This window comes from Capricornis sumatraensis, chromosome 22 (assembly GCF_032405125.1).
Source record: "Capricornis sumatraensis isolate serow.1 chromosome 22, serow.2, whole genome shotgun sequence".
In the NCBI taxonomy this organism is placed as follows: domain Eukaryota; kingdom Metazoa; phylum Chordata; class Mammalia; order Artiodactyla; family Bovidae; genus Capricornis; species Capricornis sumatraensis.
Genome location: NC_091090.1, coordinates 13982741 through 13996324, shown reverse-complemented (window position 1 = coordinate 13996324; position 13584 = coordinate 13982741). Strand labels below are relative to the sequence as shown.

General features: G+C 58.3%; 1 protein-coding gene across 4 annotated transcripts in view; it reads right to left on the bottom strand.

Annotated features, from left to right (window-relative positions):
• Positions 1–751: 751 nt before the first annotated feature.
• The window catches only part of ANKS1A (ankyrin repeat and sterile alpha motif domain containing 1A), a 167162-nt gene continuing 154329 nt past the window's right edge, over positions 752–13584 (bottom strand). Inside the window, exons 14-23 of one of the 4 annotated variants that reach the window (XM_068960833.1) lie at positions 10053–10151; positions 9130–9282; positions 8899–9006; positions 7764–7928; positions 6965–7090; positions 6733–6804; positions 6520–6606; positions 5890–6027; positions 4875–5045; positions 752–4250 (exon numbers count right to left, since the gene is read on the bottom strand). In XM_068960833.1, the coding sequence (XP_068816934.1) occupies positions 4131–4250; positions 4875–5045; positions 5890–6027; positions 6520–6606; positions 6733–6804; positions 6965–7090; positions 7764–7928; positions 8899–9006; positions 9130–9282; positions 10053–10151 (1239 nt within the window). In that variant the 3' untranslated portion in view covers positions 752–4130. Of the gene's footprint in view, positions 4251–4874; positions 5046–5889; positions 6028–6519; positions 6609–6722; positions 6805–6964; positions 7091–7301; positions 7337–7763; positions 7929–8396; positions 8430–8898; positions 9007–9096; positions 9283–10052; positions 10152–13584 lie in introns of all 4 variants that reach the window. The other 3 variants (XM_068960834.1, XM_068960835.1, XM_068960836.1) reach the window with 3 other exon arrangements.

The following is a 13584-nucleotide window of genomic DNA, read 5'->3' as shown; positions in this document are numbered from 1 at the left end:
CAGGCCTGGGTGCCCAACACGAACCAGCACAGCTGGACATCACTGGACTAGAGGGTTTCTAGGTGCCTCTCTGGCTAGCCCTGGGTGGGCATTTTAACCTCTCTGAGCCTCAGTTTCCTCCTCTGCAGAGAAGGCAATACCCAGGCAGGGGTGAGGGCTGATGGGGCGGTTGTTGGGGTTGTCAGTGTTGCCTGTGTCTTTCCAATGCTCTCTTGACCAACAGCCCAGGTGGCCAGCCGGCTTGGCGAGCACCGTGTCCCTCCCATCCCCACAGCTCAGGATGTGTGGACAGCCTTGTTGTGTGGCCTTGGGCTGGTAGTAGTTGTCTGTGTAAAACTTTGCCTCCACAATCGAATGCATTCCTGAAGGAGACTCTGCTTCCAGAGCTCTCGACTCCCATTGGCCTGGTAACACTGGCATTCAGTCACTTCTGTGGGTGACCAGCCCAGGCCCTGCTCGGCGTTCAGACCAGCAGAACCTGAGGAGGGGAAGGTGACCACAGGGCCCTCACACCAGAGCAGGGTCAACGCTAACCAGCAGCCCTTCCTGTTGGAGAGAGCCGGGTGGAGCTGATGCCCCAGACTGGTGCCAGCCAAGCAGAGTGGATCCTCCTTAGCACCCCGAGCCAGCGGCTGGCCTGTGTCTGCACTTCTGCTGGAAAACCATCAGGAAACGTTCCAACTCAGACTCCACAACGTAAGGCTGGCTTCATGTCACTTCTCATTTATTCATTCAGTCTGTTCTAAGTTGTACAGTTTCGAAAATAACAAAACCAAAGCCAAAAGCCCAGGAATATTTACACTCTCTCATGTAGTGAGGTCAGTCTATGCTGTCGCACAGGTCGGTTACGCTTGGTACCACAAGATGTTCGTAACTTAGACAAAATCGGACAGATTAACAATTATATGTACAGTAAGATAGAAGGGGAAGTCATTCAAGTATCAAAATACAGAGACAAAGATTAAATAACATTTTATTACAATTCAGTCCCATTGCCACACCATTAGCAACAACACTTTGTGAACTGCGTCTGACAGTCGTCCTGCAGGCCAGGGCACCCCCCAACACGGGCTGAGGGCAGACTGGCCTGCTTAACCCCAGGCTTCTCGAGGGACTCCCCAGAGCTGCAGCTGGAGGCCCTGGAGGGGTGTGAGCATCGCAGAGGCAGAGCCTGTCTGGAAGGAAGCCCCGCTCACTCGGAGCAGCTATGAGGAGGAGGGCAGACCAGAGAGCGCCCCCATCTCCAGTCCTGCCTGAAGGGCCTGCTCGATTCAGAACGGGGCTGCGTTTGCGTGCAGAAGTGAGGCTTCTCCATGTGAAGCCTGTCCTCAATGTTATAATATTTCTTTCTAGGGAAGGGAGAGTACCTGTCCCAGAGAAGGAGTAAAAAAGATCTAGCCCCTCCCTTTTTTGACTACTGAGAAATAAACCAATCTCAAAATCCAGAGCAGATTAGCCAAGGCTTTCCAATATGAAAACACCCTGAATAAATAAGATATAGCAGCTTCAAGAGGAGGAGACACCTACCTAGGACATAAAAACAAAAACAAAAAACAGCTTGAGGAACTCATCGTAGTGTCTACAGTTTTCTTTATGGATCCACCACCCACCACGAGGGGCCTACTTAGAGGAGACCGGCCTTCCTCAGGAGGAAGAGGGCACAGCACGTGTGCTGTGGCTGGACCCGCGGTCTCCCCACCCAGCTTGGGCTCCTTGTCCATCCCTGGAAGGAGGAGGGGCTGAATACTGCACAGGAGAACTGTCAGGCCCTGGGAGCAGGAGGACATGAAGTCAGACTTCCGGTGTTGAGGTCTTTGTTTAGTACCGAAAGGGCAGGACCACCTGTCTCCATCCCAGAGTAAGGGCGACCCCCTGGGCCTGTGGTGTGGACGGTGCAGGGAGCCCACTGGGCCTGCACCCCCTGCCCCCGGAGCTCTCGGCCGGGGGGTGGGGTGCGGCCAAGGCCTTGGACCTACTGACCCCAGGACCGACTGCACCATGCCTGCAAAGCAGGGGGCCTGCTTGGGGAGGAAGGGCTCTGCTCTGGGAGCTGCTCCAAGACATGCAGCTGACCTGGTCCAGCCGCAAGGAATGAGACCCTCCCGTCCTACTGCCTCCAGGAGGAGCGACGCAAAGGTGCAAAGCAAAGCAGGCCAGCAGGATGGCTCGGGCGGCAGCACTGCCGGCCCTGGAGGCCACACTGGGTGAGCAAACTGCCTCCGCACCCAGCCCTCTCCGCCCTCAGAGCCTGGGGTGAGCCCAGAGCTGAAAGGAGGACAGTCAGACCAAAGTGAGTACTAATCACACACACCTGATTAGATAAATCACACACCTGCGCCTCAGCTGACCTACCCGTTCATGCCCAAGACAAACACAGCTGCTTCCTCTCCTTTCTGATCCGACTCGGCCGGCCTGAGATCACTGGAGGGCCCATGGCCTGCAGCCCAGGGCGGTGTTCTGACCACGGTAGCCCGGGACCTGCTCATCCTCTGCCTGGCCCGCCGGGGACGGAGTGGAAGCCGCCGCAGCGGGGACGAGAAACCGGGTGTGCGGCTCAGAAAGGAGCGGCGGCTGATGGCGGCAGCTGTTGGGCCACTCGGGTCACCCAGCGTCTCCTCTCGGAGCTGCCCAAGCATGCTCACGCCCCGGCCTGAGGACAGAGGCCCACTACCCTCGGACCGTATGGCCACTGGTCTAAAGATTGGCAGTTTAACCTAGAGGTTTGAGCCAAGTGTTAAAAGTTAATTTTATAAAAAAAAAACTTTTCTATTAAAAAACGTTTTCTGGACAAGTCACTTCTAGGGTCTCTGGAGTCCCAGTCTCATCTGCTAGAGGCTGGAGGGCTGCTCGGCACCGGGGCAGGGCTCCCTCCACGAGGCCTGGCGGCCGGCCCGGGCCCACAGCCGGAAGGAGTCCTGCGGGCAGAGGTGGGCCTGGGTCTCCAATGCAGGTGAGGCGGCGGTGGCAGCGGCGGTGGCGGGAGCCTGCGCTCCGCACGGCTGTTTCTGCAGCACAGTCGGTTCCTCGGTGGCTCAGCTTGGCAGAAGCAAACACAACGGGGGGAGGAAAAGGTTAACCAAAGGGGCTGCACACAGTGGAGGAGACGGAGAGGAAACAGGGAGGCAGAACAGAAGGCCCCTCGCGGCCTCCCCGAGCACCCTCCGTGGCTCAGGCATCTGCTCGGAAGGCACGAGGGCAGGAGGCAGGAGACCCACCTCGGCTTGTCCACTGGGTTTCGGCTCTAAAGGAACCGCCGCCACTGAGCGGCGGTGCTCCCGAGTCGCGCTCCGTGCTGTGCTTCCCCCTACGGAACCGCGGCTCACCCCCCGCAAGGGCGCCGGGCCTCCACAGCCTCCGCGCCGCCTTCCCCGCTGCTGACCGCCCTGATCCCCACACCACGGAGAAGCGCCAGCAAGCACTGCCCGGCCCAGGTCACCGCCCTCGAGCGGCGCCGTCCTGAGGGGAGGAGGTGCAGGGCACTGACCCCATCCTGCGGGTCCCACAGGGCGGCCTTCCTCTTCCGCCCGCCTGTCACTCCCCGGCCAAGGCGTGAGGAGCCATCCCACTCCATGCAGCTCAAGACCCCCGAGACACAGACTCCAGGCGCGGGGAGCCAGCCTGTGGGTGTCCCAGGCTCTGGAGCCAGGCATGTGCCCTAGGGCCCTCACAGCGGGCTGATCCCGGCCCAGCCGCAGCGCTGAGCTGAGGGTCTCAGGCAGGAAGACAGGCCTCGGGCCAGCGTGCGCTGCGTGCAGGGGCTCTGCCCCAGGCGGTCACAGTGGCTGGTTGTGTCGGGAGAGGCGCGGCGAGCTCTTGGCAGCGTGAGACTCAAGCTGGGGGAGGAGCCGGAAGGGAGCCCCGCCCCGTCGGGGGGGCCACTGCCTGGAGACGGCCTCCCTAGGGATCCAGCGTGCCGCCCTCCCGCTGCCCAACCTCAAAGGCAACTCGCCCCCTCGCCAAGCCATCCTCGACCAAGGGGGGATTCACAGTGTCCGGTGGCGAGGGGTGAGCTGACGCGGGAGGGGAGGCCTGGGGCGGGGGTGGGGCCTTGGCCTCAGCGGGTGGAAGGAGAGCTGAGAAGAGCAGAGGCGCCGGAAGGCACGTGAGACTAGTGGAGACGGGGCAGGTGCTTAGAAGATAGTGGTCTCGTACTTGGTGCTGAGGCTCCGCTTAGAGTCTGGCTTGGGGTCCACGACCCAGGAGACGCTGGCGTGGGACTGGGCGTCGGGGTCCGTGTCAGGTGGCTCCAGCTGCCAAGGAGGAGGGGGCAGGGTCAGAGGGGCCACACTGGCATCCGTGTCCCCGGGGGTGCCCTATATTCTCCGCCAGAGAGCCGGCTCTCGGGGTGGGGAGCAGGAGGGGGCACCTCGCAGGAATGTCCCAGGAGGCTGTCTCCTGGGGGTGTGGAACGACTGGGGTCCCTGGGCGGTTCCTGGCGCAGGAAGCAGGGAAGGGGTTGGAAAACCCAGTGGGGCCAGAGAGCTCCCCCGGGCAAAACCACGGCGGGCACCCTGACCTCTGGAGAGAGGAGGACACACAGCAGAGAGACAGGCCACAGCACAGAGGGAGGTGCGGGGCAGCTCAGGGAAAGACGGGCACACGGGTCGGGGGGCGCCAGTCTCCAGGAGCTCACGGTCCTGCAGGGAGACTGACACACACAGCAGGTGTAGAGACCTTGACTCCAGGACTAACAGACGGCAGCGGGAGGTACGAAGGACGGTGGGCGGGGCGGGTGTGACAGGGACAACAGCGACTGTCGGGGGACGGCAGCACCTGGGGCGCAGAGCGAAGCAGACAGACACGGGCGGGGTCACGGCTGCACCAGACCCTCCACCCCGCTCCTCCCGGGGCCCTGGGCCCCGAGGCCCACTTACCGCTGACTTCCTCACGCCCACCCGGGGCTTCGGCACCGGCTTGGAAGATCTGGTCTCGATCACGTCAGCAGCAGAGGCCCCCATTGGCCTGGACTTCTGGGCCTGCAGGGCCAGCTGGTAGGCCACCTCGAACGCCTGGCCGAGCGTCAGGATGATCTCATAGGTCAGGTTCTGGGAGGAGGCAGGGCACAGGGTGAGAGGAGGGAGCGGGGAGCACCGCCCTGATGCTCCCCCCACTGCCCCCAGGACCCACACAGGCTGGGCAGCAGCACACAGGTGCAGGGAAGGGCTGCGCTGAAAGCGACGTGTGTCCTGAGAAACAGTCTGAACAAAGCACACACTTTGTTTCCTTGTGGGTGATTCCACTCGAGAGATGAGCCCTGGGGGTTCCCGTGGCTTCAGGGCGTGGTGCCCAGAAATGACAGGGAAGGTGAGCTGTAGGAACTGGGCTGGGCACCTTCTGGGGGCTTCCTCTTTAGAACAAGCCCTGAAATAGTTACACTCTGTCCCGCTGTGCAGGTGTGGAGCAGGGAGGGGAGTTCCTAGCTCACAAGCCAGCGCGTGTCAAAGCCGAGAGGCTGTGGCCGGGCCCAGAGCACCGACGGAGGTCCCGGGCAAGGCCCTGAAGACCCGGGGGCAGCAGGCCTGGCACAGGCCCCGTCTCGGGGCCGCCACCCGGGTCATGCGTCCACTCCCTGGGGGCGGCACGCGAACACCTCCCGTCAGCCCAGCGGCGCCAGGGCGCAGCCCAAGCTGGGCTCTGGGGGAAGGAGACTCCCTGTTGGTGGAGGGCTTTTTAGGAAGACGGCCCTGCAGGAGGGTCAGGCACAGCCAGGGGAGGTGCAGCCCTGGCCCGGGAACACACGCGTGGCCAGAAGCAGGGCAAGTGCTGTCGCTAGAACCCTGGGCGAGCCACTGTGCCACTCTGTGCGCCGGGCGTTCGCTCCTGACAGGCGCGGCTCCGTGCCCGCCAGGTGCCAGCACCCAGTGCGCGGGCCGCGTGGCCTCCACCTACCACATCCACCGTGCTGAAGACATGGCAGTAATGGTGGCCGGTCTGCAGGTCCTTGGTGACGTAGGCAAAGGCGCACAGGTCCTCTGGGTCCTGAGCCGCGCAGGAAATGTTCCGGATCTCGTGCTCGGCGATGACGTTCTGCGGAGAAAGCGGCTCTGCAGTGCCCCGTCACCAGCACTACTTTTTTGTCCCAGCCCAGGGTGTCGGCCAAACGCCACTTCCTCATCTGCTCTCTGGGGGCGAGGGGGTCGAGGGTGGCGCCTCATCTCCTCTGATTTAGGTTTGGGGTCTCCACCCCAGTCCACAGGGGGTCGAGGGTGGCGCCTCATCTCCTCTGATTCAGGTTTGGGGTCTCCACCCCTGTCCACAGCAGCCGAGAGAGTAAATGTTCACGTCCAGCCCCCTCTTGCCCTCCAGGGCCCGAGCGCAGGGCCTGGGGGTGTCCCGCGCTCTCTAAGGCCTGTGAGCAGCGAAGTGGCCCACGCTGAGGAAGACAAGCTGTCCCCTGGGACCCAGGTAAGGGGGTGCATGAGAGACTGACACGGGCGAGGGGTGGAGGTGGGAACAGGCGGGGAGGTTCTGAGGAAGGCGCCCTGCTGGCAGGAGTGAGGGATGGGGAGAGGGACACACCTTGTTGGAGGCATCGATGAACTTGACCCCTTTGTACGTGATGGACAGGACGATGGTAGGGATCTTCCTCATGTGCTCCGTGGATTTCTACAGTGAATGGGAGGCCCGTCAATGCTGCTCCTCAGGGCGGGGCCCCGCAGCTGCAGCTCGTGCCACCATCTGCTGCCTGCCGTCCTGGCCGTGCCCAGTACCCCACCGCCCGCGACAGCCTACCCGCATCTTGGCACAGGCGTCTTGTGTGGACTCTGTCCCTCGCAGATCTTTGATCAACATGGAGCCCAGATACTGTGGGAGCAAGCAGTGGGCATGTTCAGCTGTTTGTGTCACCATGCTGGGACCGCCCAGCCGACCTGGGCCCTATCCCATGGCTCCTCTCCCCGAAATGCCGGACGGCTGAAGAGCTGAGAACAGCATGGGGCCTGCACTGGAGCTAGGGGTTACTCACGTTGGCTTCATAACCGCAGGACTCAAAAATGAGTTTCTCCGGCTGGTGTTGCCAGCTCTGCACAGGGGCGTAGGGGGCGGCCAGGCTGGGGGGCCGGAGGGTCAGCTTGGCCTCTCGGTGCTCCTCCTGCAGAACATGTGGGGTCCCAGGTCAGCCTGCCGCTCTAGGGGCTCCCGAGCGCCCCACCTGGCTCTGGCCTGCCAGCCACCTCCGGGAGCTCCAGGGCAGAGGCAGACCAGCCCTTCAGATGGGCTGGGGCAGAGGCGAGGCCTGTCCAGGCTGAGAACAGGTAGGGAAGCCGGGACCTCAGTCGCCCATCTGTGAGCAGCTCCACATAGAAGGCTCTGTGGTGTCTCCGTGGCCATGGATGTGCTTTATAGGGGTCCTTGTGACAGGAGTCGGGGTGCGGGGGGGTAGGAGGCCACCGTGGGCCAGATGACGGGGTCCTCAACTAGGGCACAGGTGGAAGGCATGGGGACGAAGGGAAATTCAGGGCTCCCAGCAAGATGGAAAGTCTTGATACAGAGTCACTAAAATTGCCAGACAACATGCTTTTTGAATCTTGTAAAATTCACAGTTGTGCTGGTGCAAAGGTGTGGGGACTCCTCGGGCCAGAACTGAGACGAGTGTGTCACAAGAGAAGAAGCGGGTCAGAGACGCGGAGCAAAGGCTCGCCCTGTGGGGGACGCGGGCCAGGCCACAGCTGGGGGGCGGGGTGAAGCCTGCAGCCTGCGCCAGGCAGGGGGAACCCTGTCCTGCTGGGAGAGGTGCAGGGACCCCATCTGGGCCCCCCGCCCACCTGGGTTCTGAAGCGCTCTGCCCGAGAGGGTGCTGCAGGCTCGTGCAAGCTGTCGTGCGGCCTCCTGCCCGTGTCCCCAGGAGGCAGCAGCAGGTCAGCTGACCGCCCGGCACAGGAGTCGCTCTGGCTCAGTGGGGACGACGTCTGCGAGAACAGGTCCTGGCACTGCGGCAGGGAGAGCCGTGAGTCTGGGGGCTGCCCAGCCGGGCCTCAGGCTGCCAGTATTGGGGCCCAGCCCCAGGGGGTATCGGTGAGAAACTGGTATCGGGGCCCAGCTCCAGGGGAGAGTCAGTGAGAAAGGGCAGGAGCTGGGCATCAGGGGCCAGACTCCTCCGGCCAGAAAGCCCTGACAACTGGGCCCTGCAGGTGGGCAGCCGGTCCCGAGCACAGCCTGCAGCCCGGAGTGCGCAGGGAGGAGGGGTGGTTGTAGGGTGGGGAAGCGCGCTCCACCTTCTCAAAGAGAAAACTGTCTGCTACAGCTGATTCCAGGTCCCGGGGACACGTGACTCAATCTCAGGGTCCCTCCTGAGAAGACACTGTGCTCCCGATGGGCACCCTGTCTCTTCGGTTTCCATGTCTGAATGTCAGCAGAGCGTCTGGTCTCAGAACCAGCCTGGGCCCTGACTTCCTCACGTGTGAAAGGCTGAAGCCGTGCCCACTTTGAGACTCTAGCCCAGGGCCCACCCACTGCCCACCAGCAGCCCTGCAGGTCTGGGGAGAGTCATCCTGAACCACAGGCTCACAGTCTAACCTGCTTTCCAGTCAGAAATTACCTGCCTTGAGCAACAAAACATCTGTGAGGTTTTAAAAATCACAGGGATTTCCTCAAGAAACGGAGGAAGGCCCAGCCCTGCCGTGTTCCAGGCTTTGTCTCCGGCTCATGTCAAACTGCCTGAGGGGACTCCAATCCCCAGACAGCTGAACGTGACATTCAGACATGGCCCTAGCCGTTTGGATTTGGATATTTGTTTTCCTGACTTTCCCAACACTTGACCCCAACACTGGGAGAAGAGGGATCAGCTCTGCTGCTCCTTTCCTACAGAGGTGACACTGTCTCTGAGAAATCCTAAAAGATTCTTTTCAATGCCTGCTGACACAAAGCACACACTCCTCCCTCTCCACCCAGCCAACTCACTCTCAGCTGGGAGAACCGTGGAGGCTTCTGGAGCGGCTCCTCGTAGGGTCTGTCCGCCAGAGAGGCGATGATGCGCTTGCGATGGCCGAGCAGGTGCACCTTCAGGACCTGGGGGGGGGGGGGCGCGGGGAGCGGTCAGGGGACGCCTGGGCCCCCAGCCCCGCCACAGGGCAGCCAGGGACACTCATGGCTCAGGACTGACCAGCCGGGCCTGAGCAGAACTGCACTCACGTTGACAAGCTCCAGCTCCCAGAGGTTCTTCACAGTGTCAATGGAGCTGTAGCCACTCGACAGGAAGGAATGGACGTAGTCCTGAAGCCCCAGCGAGTCCAGCCAGGAGGGCACTGACGCGGGGCTGTTCCCGTCGTAGCCCAGCGCCTTCACCTGTGCAGCGAGGACAGGAGGCAGGCCTGACAAGGACCGCAGGAACCCCAGGCACGTGAGAGACCACACTGGAGGCTGGGGTAGCGGTCGGATGGCGCCTGAGGACCATCAAGGGCCTATGAGCTCAGCACCCGGGTCCCTCGGCCCACACAACTGTCTCTGCCTCAGCTCTGGCCTCACCTGGGACCACCCGGGCACCCCAGGTCTGCTGAATCAGGGCCCAGCTAAGGCGGGAAATCAGTTAGAAAGGCAGGTGCCCTGTCAGGTGAGGCCAGATGGGGAGGACGGTCTGTGAGGCCCCGTCTATGCCCGACACGGTCATGGACCTGGCGGGACAAGGAGATGGTGTATGTCTGTGGGGCGGGTGCTGGCCTCCCTGCTGGGACTCATGTGTACGTCCTCAGACCTTGGCAGTAGAAGGGACCAGGGGACTTTGCGCCAGCAGAGCTGAGGAGAGGCTCAGGCCTACCGCCCACAGCACCCCAGGCAAAGACCGCTTCCTGTGCTCCCCTGCACCCCGGGCCGGGAGGAGGGCCTGGCCTCCAGGTGATGGGCCACGCCTGTGGGCATCAGGCTCCACGCCAGACGACCTGTTCCTGAGGCTGGACTAGGTGTGCACTGTCCCTGGGGCTCTGCTGCCCTCAGAAAGTGGCAAAGCGGTGAACAGGACACTGTGCTCCCCGTGGGGCTCCCAGGATGGGGCACACCCCCCTTGGTGGCCCCCAAGCCCGCCCTGCCCCTCGCTGAGGCCGAGGCGCTGTGGGTGGCACCTTGGGCAGGGACCGCGCGGCCTGGAGCAGCTTCCGCCTGTGCTGCGCATCACTGATGCCGATTTCCCGCAGGTCCTGATCTTCCATCACGTTAGGCCCCTGAGAGCAGAAAGGAGAACGTGAAGGCCTCCTGCATGAGGCTGTGAGGCCAGCCTGTTATGGCCCCTTGCCAAGTTCTTATTCGCCACCAGCACCATGAGGGCGTGAGCCCCGGGGTGCCCTGCAAGGCCAGGCTGGGCTACACAGGGCCTCGTGTAGCAGGAAGACAAACCTGCCTGGCTGCCCACCTGTCCTGAGCAGCTCCAGGGCGCTGACCTGGGCCATAGCAGGCAGCGCACAGGCCCTCGCCCACCTGAGCCCATGTGCATTTACCTGGGGGGCAGATCTGACAACTCCCCAAGGTGATCGTATCCCACTCTTTGCAACCTTATGGACCCAGGTCTCCTACACTGCAGGTGGATTCTTTTCCAGATGAGCCCCAAGGGAGGCCCTCCCCACAAGGTGAAGAACAGGATTAATTTCCAGATTCCTTACAGATATGATTTTGTGATTTTAGGTTAAAACAGCCACCCTGAGTGGGTGGCAGGGGCAGGCACCCAAAGAGGAGAGGAGTCTCAGGGAGGAGAGGGGTCTCAAAGCGGAGACCTGCCTGGGAGCGGAGGGAGGGGCAGTGGGGCTGACACGGAGGGTGGCTGGTGTTTGCTGCATCCTTGCTGTGTGACAGGGACCAGGAGCTTTCACGTGCACCTGCCCACTTCAGGCTCATAGCCCTGTGTTAGGTTCTGTTTGCCTCCCCATTTTACAGAGAAGGAAACTGAGGCACATAGAGGTCAGAAACACATCCGAAGTCACACACCTTGTGGTGGGGCTAGGATCTAAGATGGTCTGACTGCACTCACCACTCTTAACCCCTATTGTGCTGTCTTTAATTACTCACAGTGGTGTCACAAGAGAAGTTTCTTTTTTTCTTTTTTCAGATTATGATACATGGAAAGTCATGCGTTCTGCCTGTCTCTCAGCTACAGAGCCCCAGCCCCCAAGAGCAATGGTCCCCACTTTCCTGGATGTCCCTGCAGACCCCAGCTGGGCACCAACACGTGCACACTTGATCCTGCATGAACGTGATTCTTGTACACACCGTCCATAACTACTTAGTATATACAGGAGATCACTCTGCATCAGTGTATGGAGACCTGTCCTTTCTTTTAAAGCTGCATCATCATCCAGGTCATGGATGATTATACATTTATTAACCTGTGAATATTATAAATTTTTACACCAGTTCTGTGTTGAAGGATGACTGCTTCCAGTTTCTGCTTTTAAAAGCGGTGCTGCACAAACCTCCCTCTATGTGCATCGTTCTATGGTGGTTATCAAGAAGAGAGATTGCTGCCAAACCATTCTCGAGAAAGAAGAACAAAGCTGGAGGTATCACTCCCTGTCTTCAGACCATACTACAAAATTGCAGTAATCAAAACAGTATGGCTCTGGCACAAAAACAGATGCACAGATTGATGGAACAGCATAGAGCACCCAGAAATAAACCCACACTTATATGGTCACGTAATCGATGGCAGAGGAGGCAAGAATATACAGTGGGGAAAAGACAGCCTCTTCAATAAATGGTCCAGAAAACTGGACAGCTACCTGCAAAATAATCAAAACTGCTGTTCCACTTTCTCATACCATATACAAAAATGAAATTTAAATGGATTAAAGACTCAAATGTAAGACCTGAAACCATAAAACTCCCAGAAGAAAACATAGGGAGTACACTCTGACATCAGACTTAGCCATATTTTTTACATCTGTCTTCTCAAAGGAAACAAAAGCAAAAATAAAGAAATTGGACTATATCAAACTGAAAAACTTTCAGACAGTGAAAGAAACTATCAACAAAATGAAAGGGCACTCTACTGAATGGGAGAAGATATTTGCAAACAATGTATCAGATAAAGGTTGTTAATATCCAAAATATACAAAGAACTCATATAATCGATATTTAAAAAAACAAATAACCCGATTGGAAAATTTTCTGTTCAGATCCTCTACTCATTTTTTAACAACATACAGATGACTGAGAGACACATGAAAAGATGCTCTCAACACCACTAATTGTTAGGAAAATGAAAATTAAAACCACAATGAGATATCACTTTATACCTGTCAGAATGGCTATTATCAAAAAGACAACAAATAGGTATTGGCAAGGATGTGGACAAAAGGGAAATCTCACGCACTGCTGGTGAGACTCTAAATTGGTGCACTGACAGATGAATACTGTGGTGTACACACATGGAGGAATAATACTCAGCCAAAAAAAAAAAAAAGAATGGGACTTCCCTGGTGGTTCAGTGGTTAAAAGAATTCGCCTGCAAATGCACACAGGTTTGATCCCTGCTCTGGGAAGATGCCACACGCTGCAGGGCAAGTAGGCCTGTGTGCCACAACTACTGGGCCTGTGCTCTGGGGCCCCTGAACCACGACTCCTGCAGCCTGGGTGCCCCACAGGCTGTACCCCACACGGAGAGAGTAGCCCCCTTTCCACAACTGGAGAAAGCCTGTGCACCACAACCACCAACCAGCACAGCCAAAATAAATGAAACCATACTTTAAAAAAAGAATGATATCTTGGCATTTGTGACAGTGTGGATGGGGTCCAGAGTGCATAATGCTGAAACAGACAAATATGGTATGATTTCACTTATACGTGGAATCTAAAAAATGAACAAGCAACCAAAATGGAGAGAGACTCATAAAGTGAACAAACAGGTGGTTGCCAGAGGGGAATCACGTGAGGTGGAAGGGAACGGGTAAAGGGGATTAAGAGATACAGACCTCCAGTTACAAAATAAATAAGCCATGGGGATATAACATACAGCCTAACGAATATGGTCAATAATATTGTAATAACTTCGCATGGTGACAGACGGTCACTAGACTTACTGTGATCATTTCATAGTGCATCAGACGTCAAATCACTATGTACTACACCTGAAGCTAATATCACATGTCAACTATTATTTCGATTTTAAATTTTCAAAAAAGGGTATAAAAGAAATTGCTTGGGCAAGGGTATGTGTGTTTAGAAGGCTGACAGACATCTGTACTCTCGTCAGGGCAGCTGTTTGGAAATGGCTTCTCACTGCGTGTCTTAACACAAGGTCGGCCCACTCGTAGGTGAGCTCAAGCATCCTTTCACATTTTATCTGTCAAGTACATTCACAGCACTTACTGCCCCCCTCCATGTGCGACATGCTTTGTACTTGCTGAACTACTGAATAATGGGGACTACTGTTGTCCCATTTTACAGCTCAGGAAGCTGAGGCCCGGAGAGCACCAGTGACCTGTGGGGCTGAGTTCAGCCCAATGTTTGTGTCCATGCAGCTCTGGGCTGGGTGCTGGGAGCAGCCACAGCTACTTCTTCAGGAATTACTTTATCCTGCACTTGATCTGCAGGAACTCTTTACACAGTGAGGAAATTAACCCTTTAGCTATGAAGAGTCGGGCACGTGTCCTTCCTGTTTGTCGC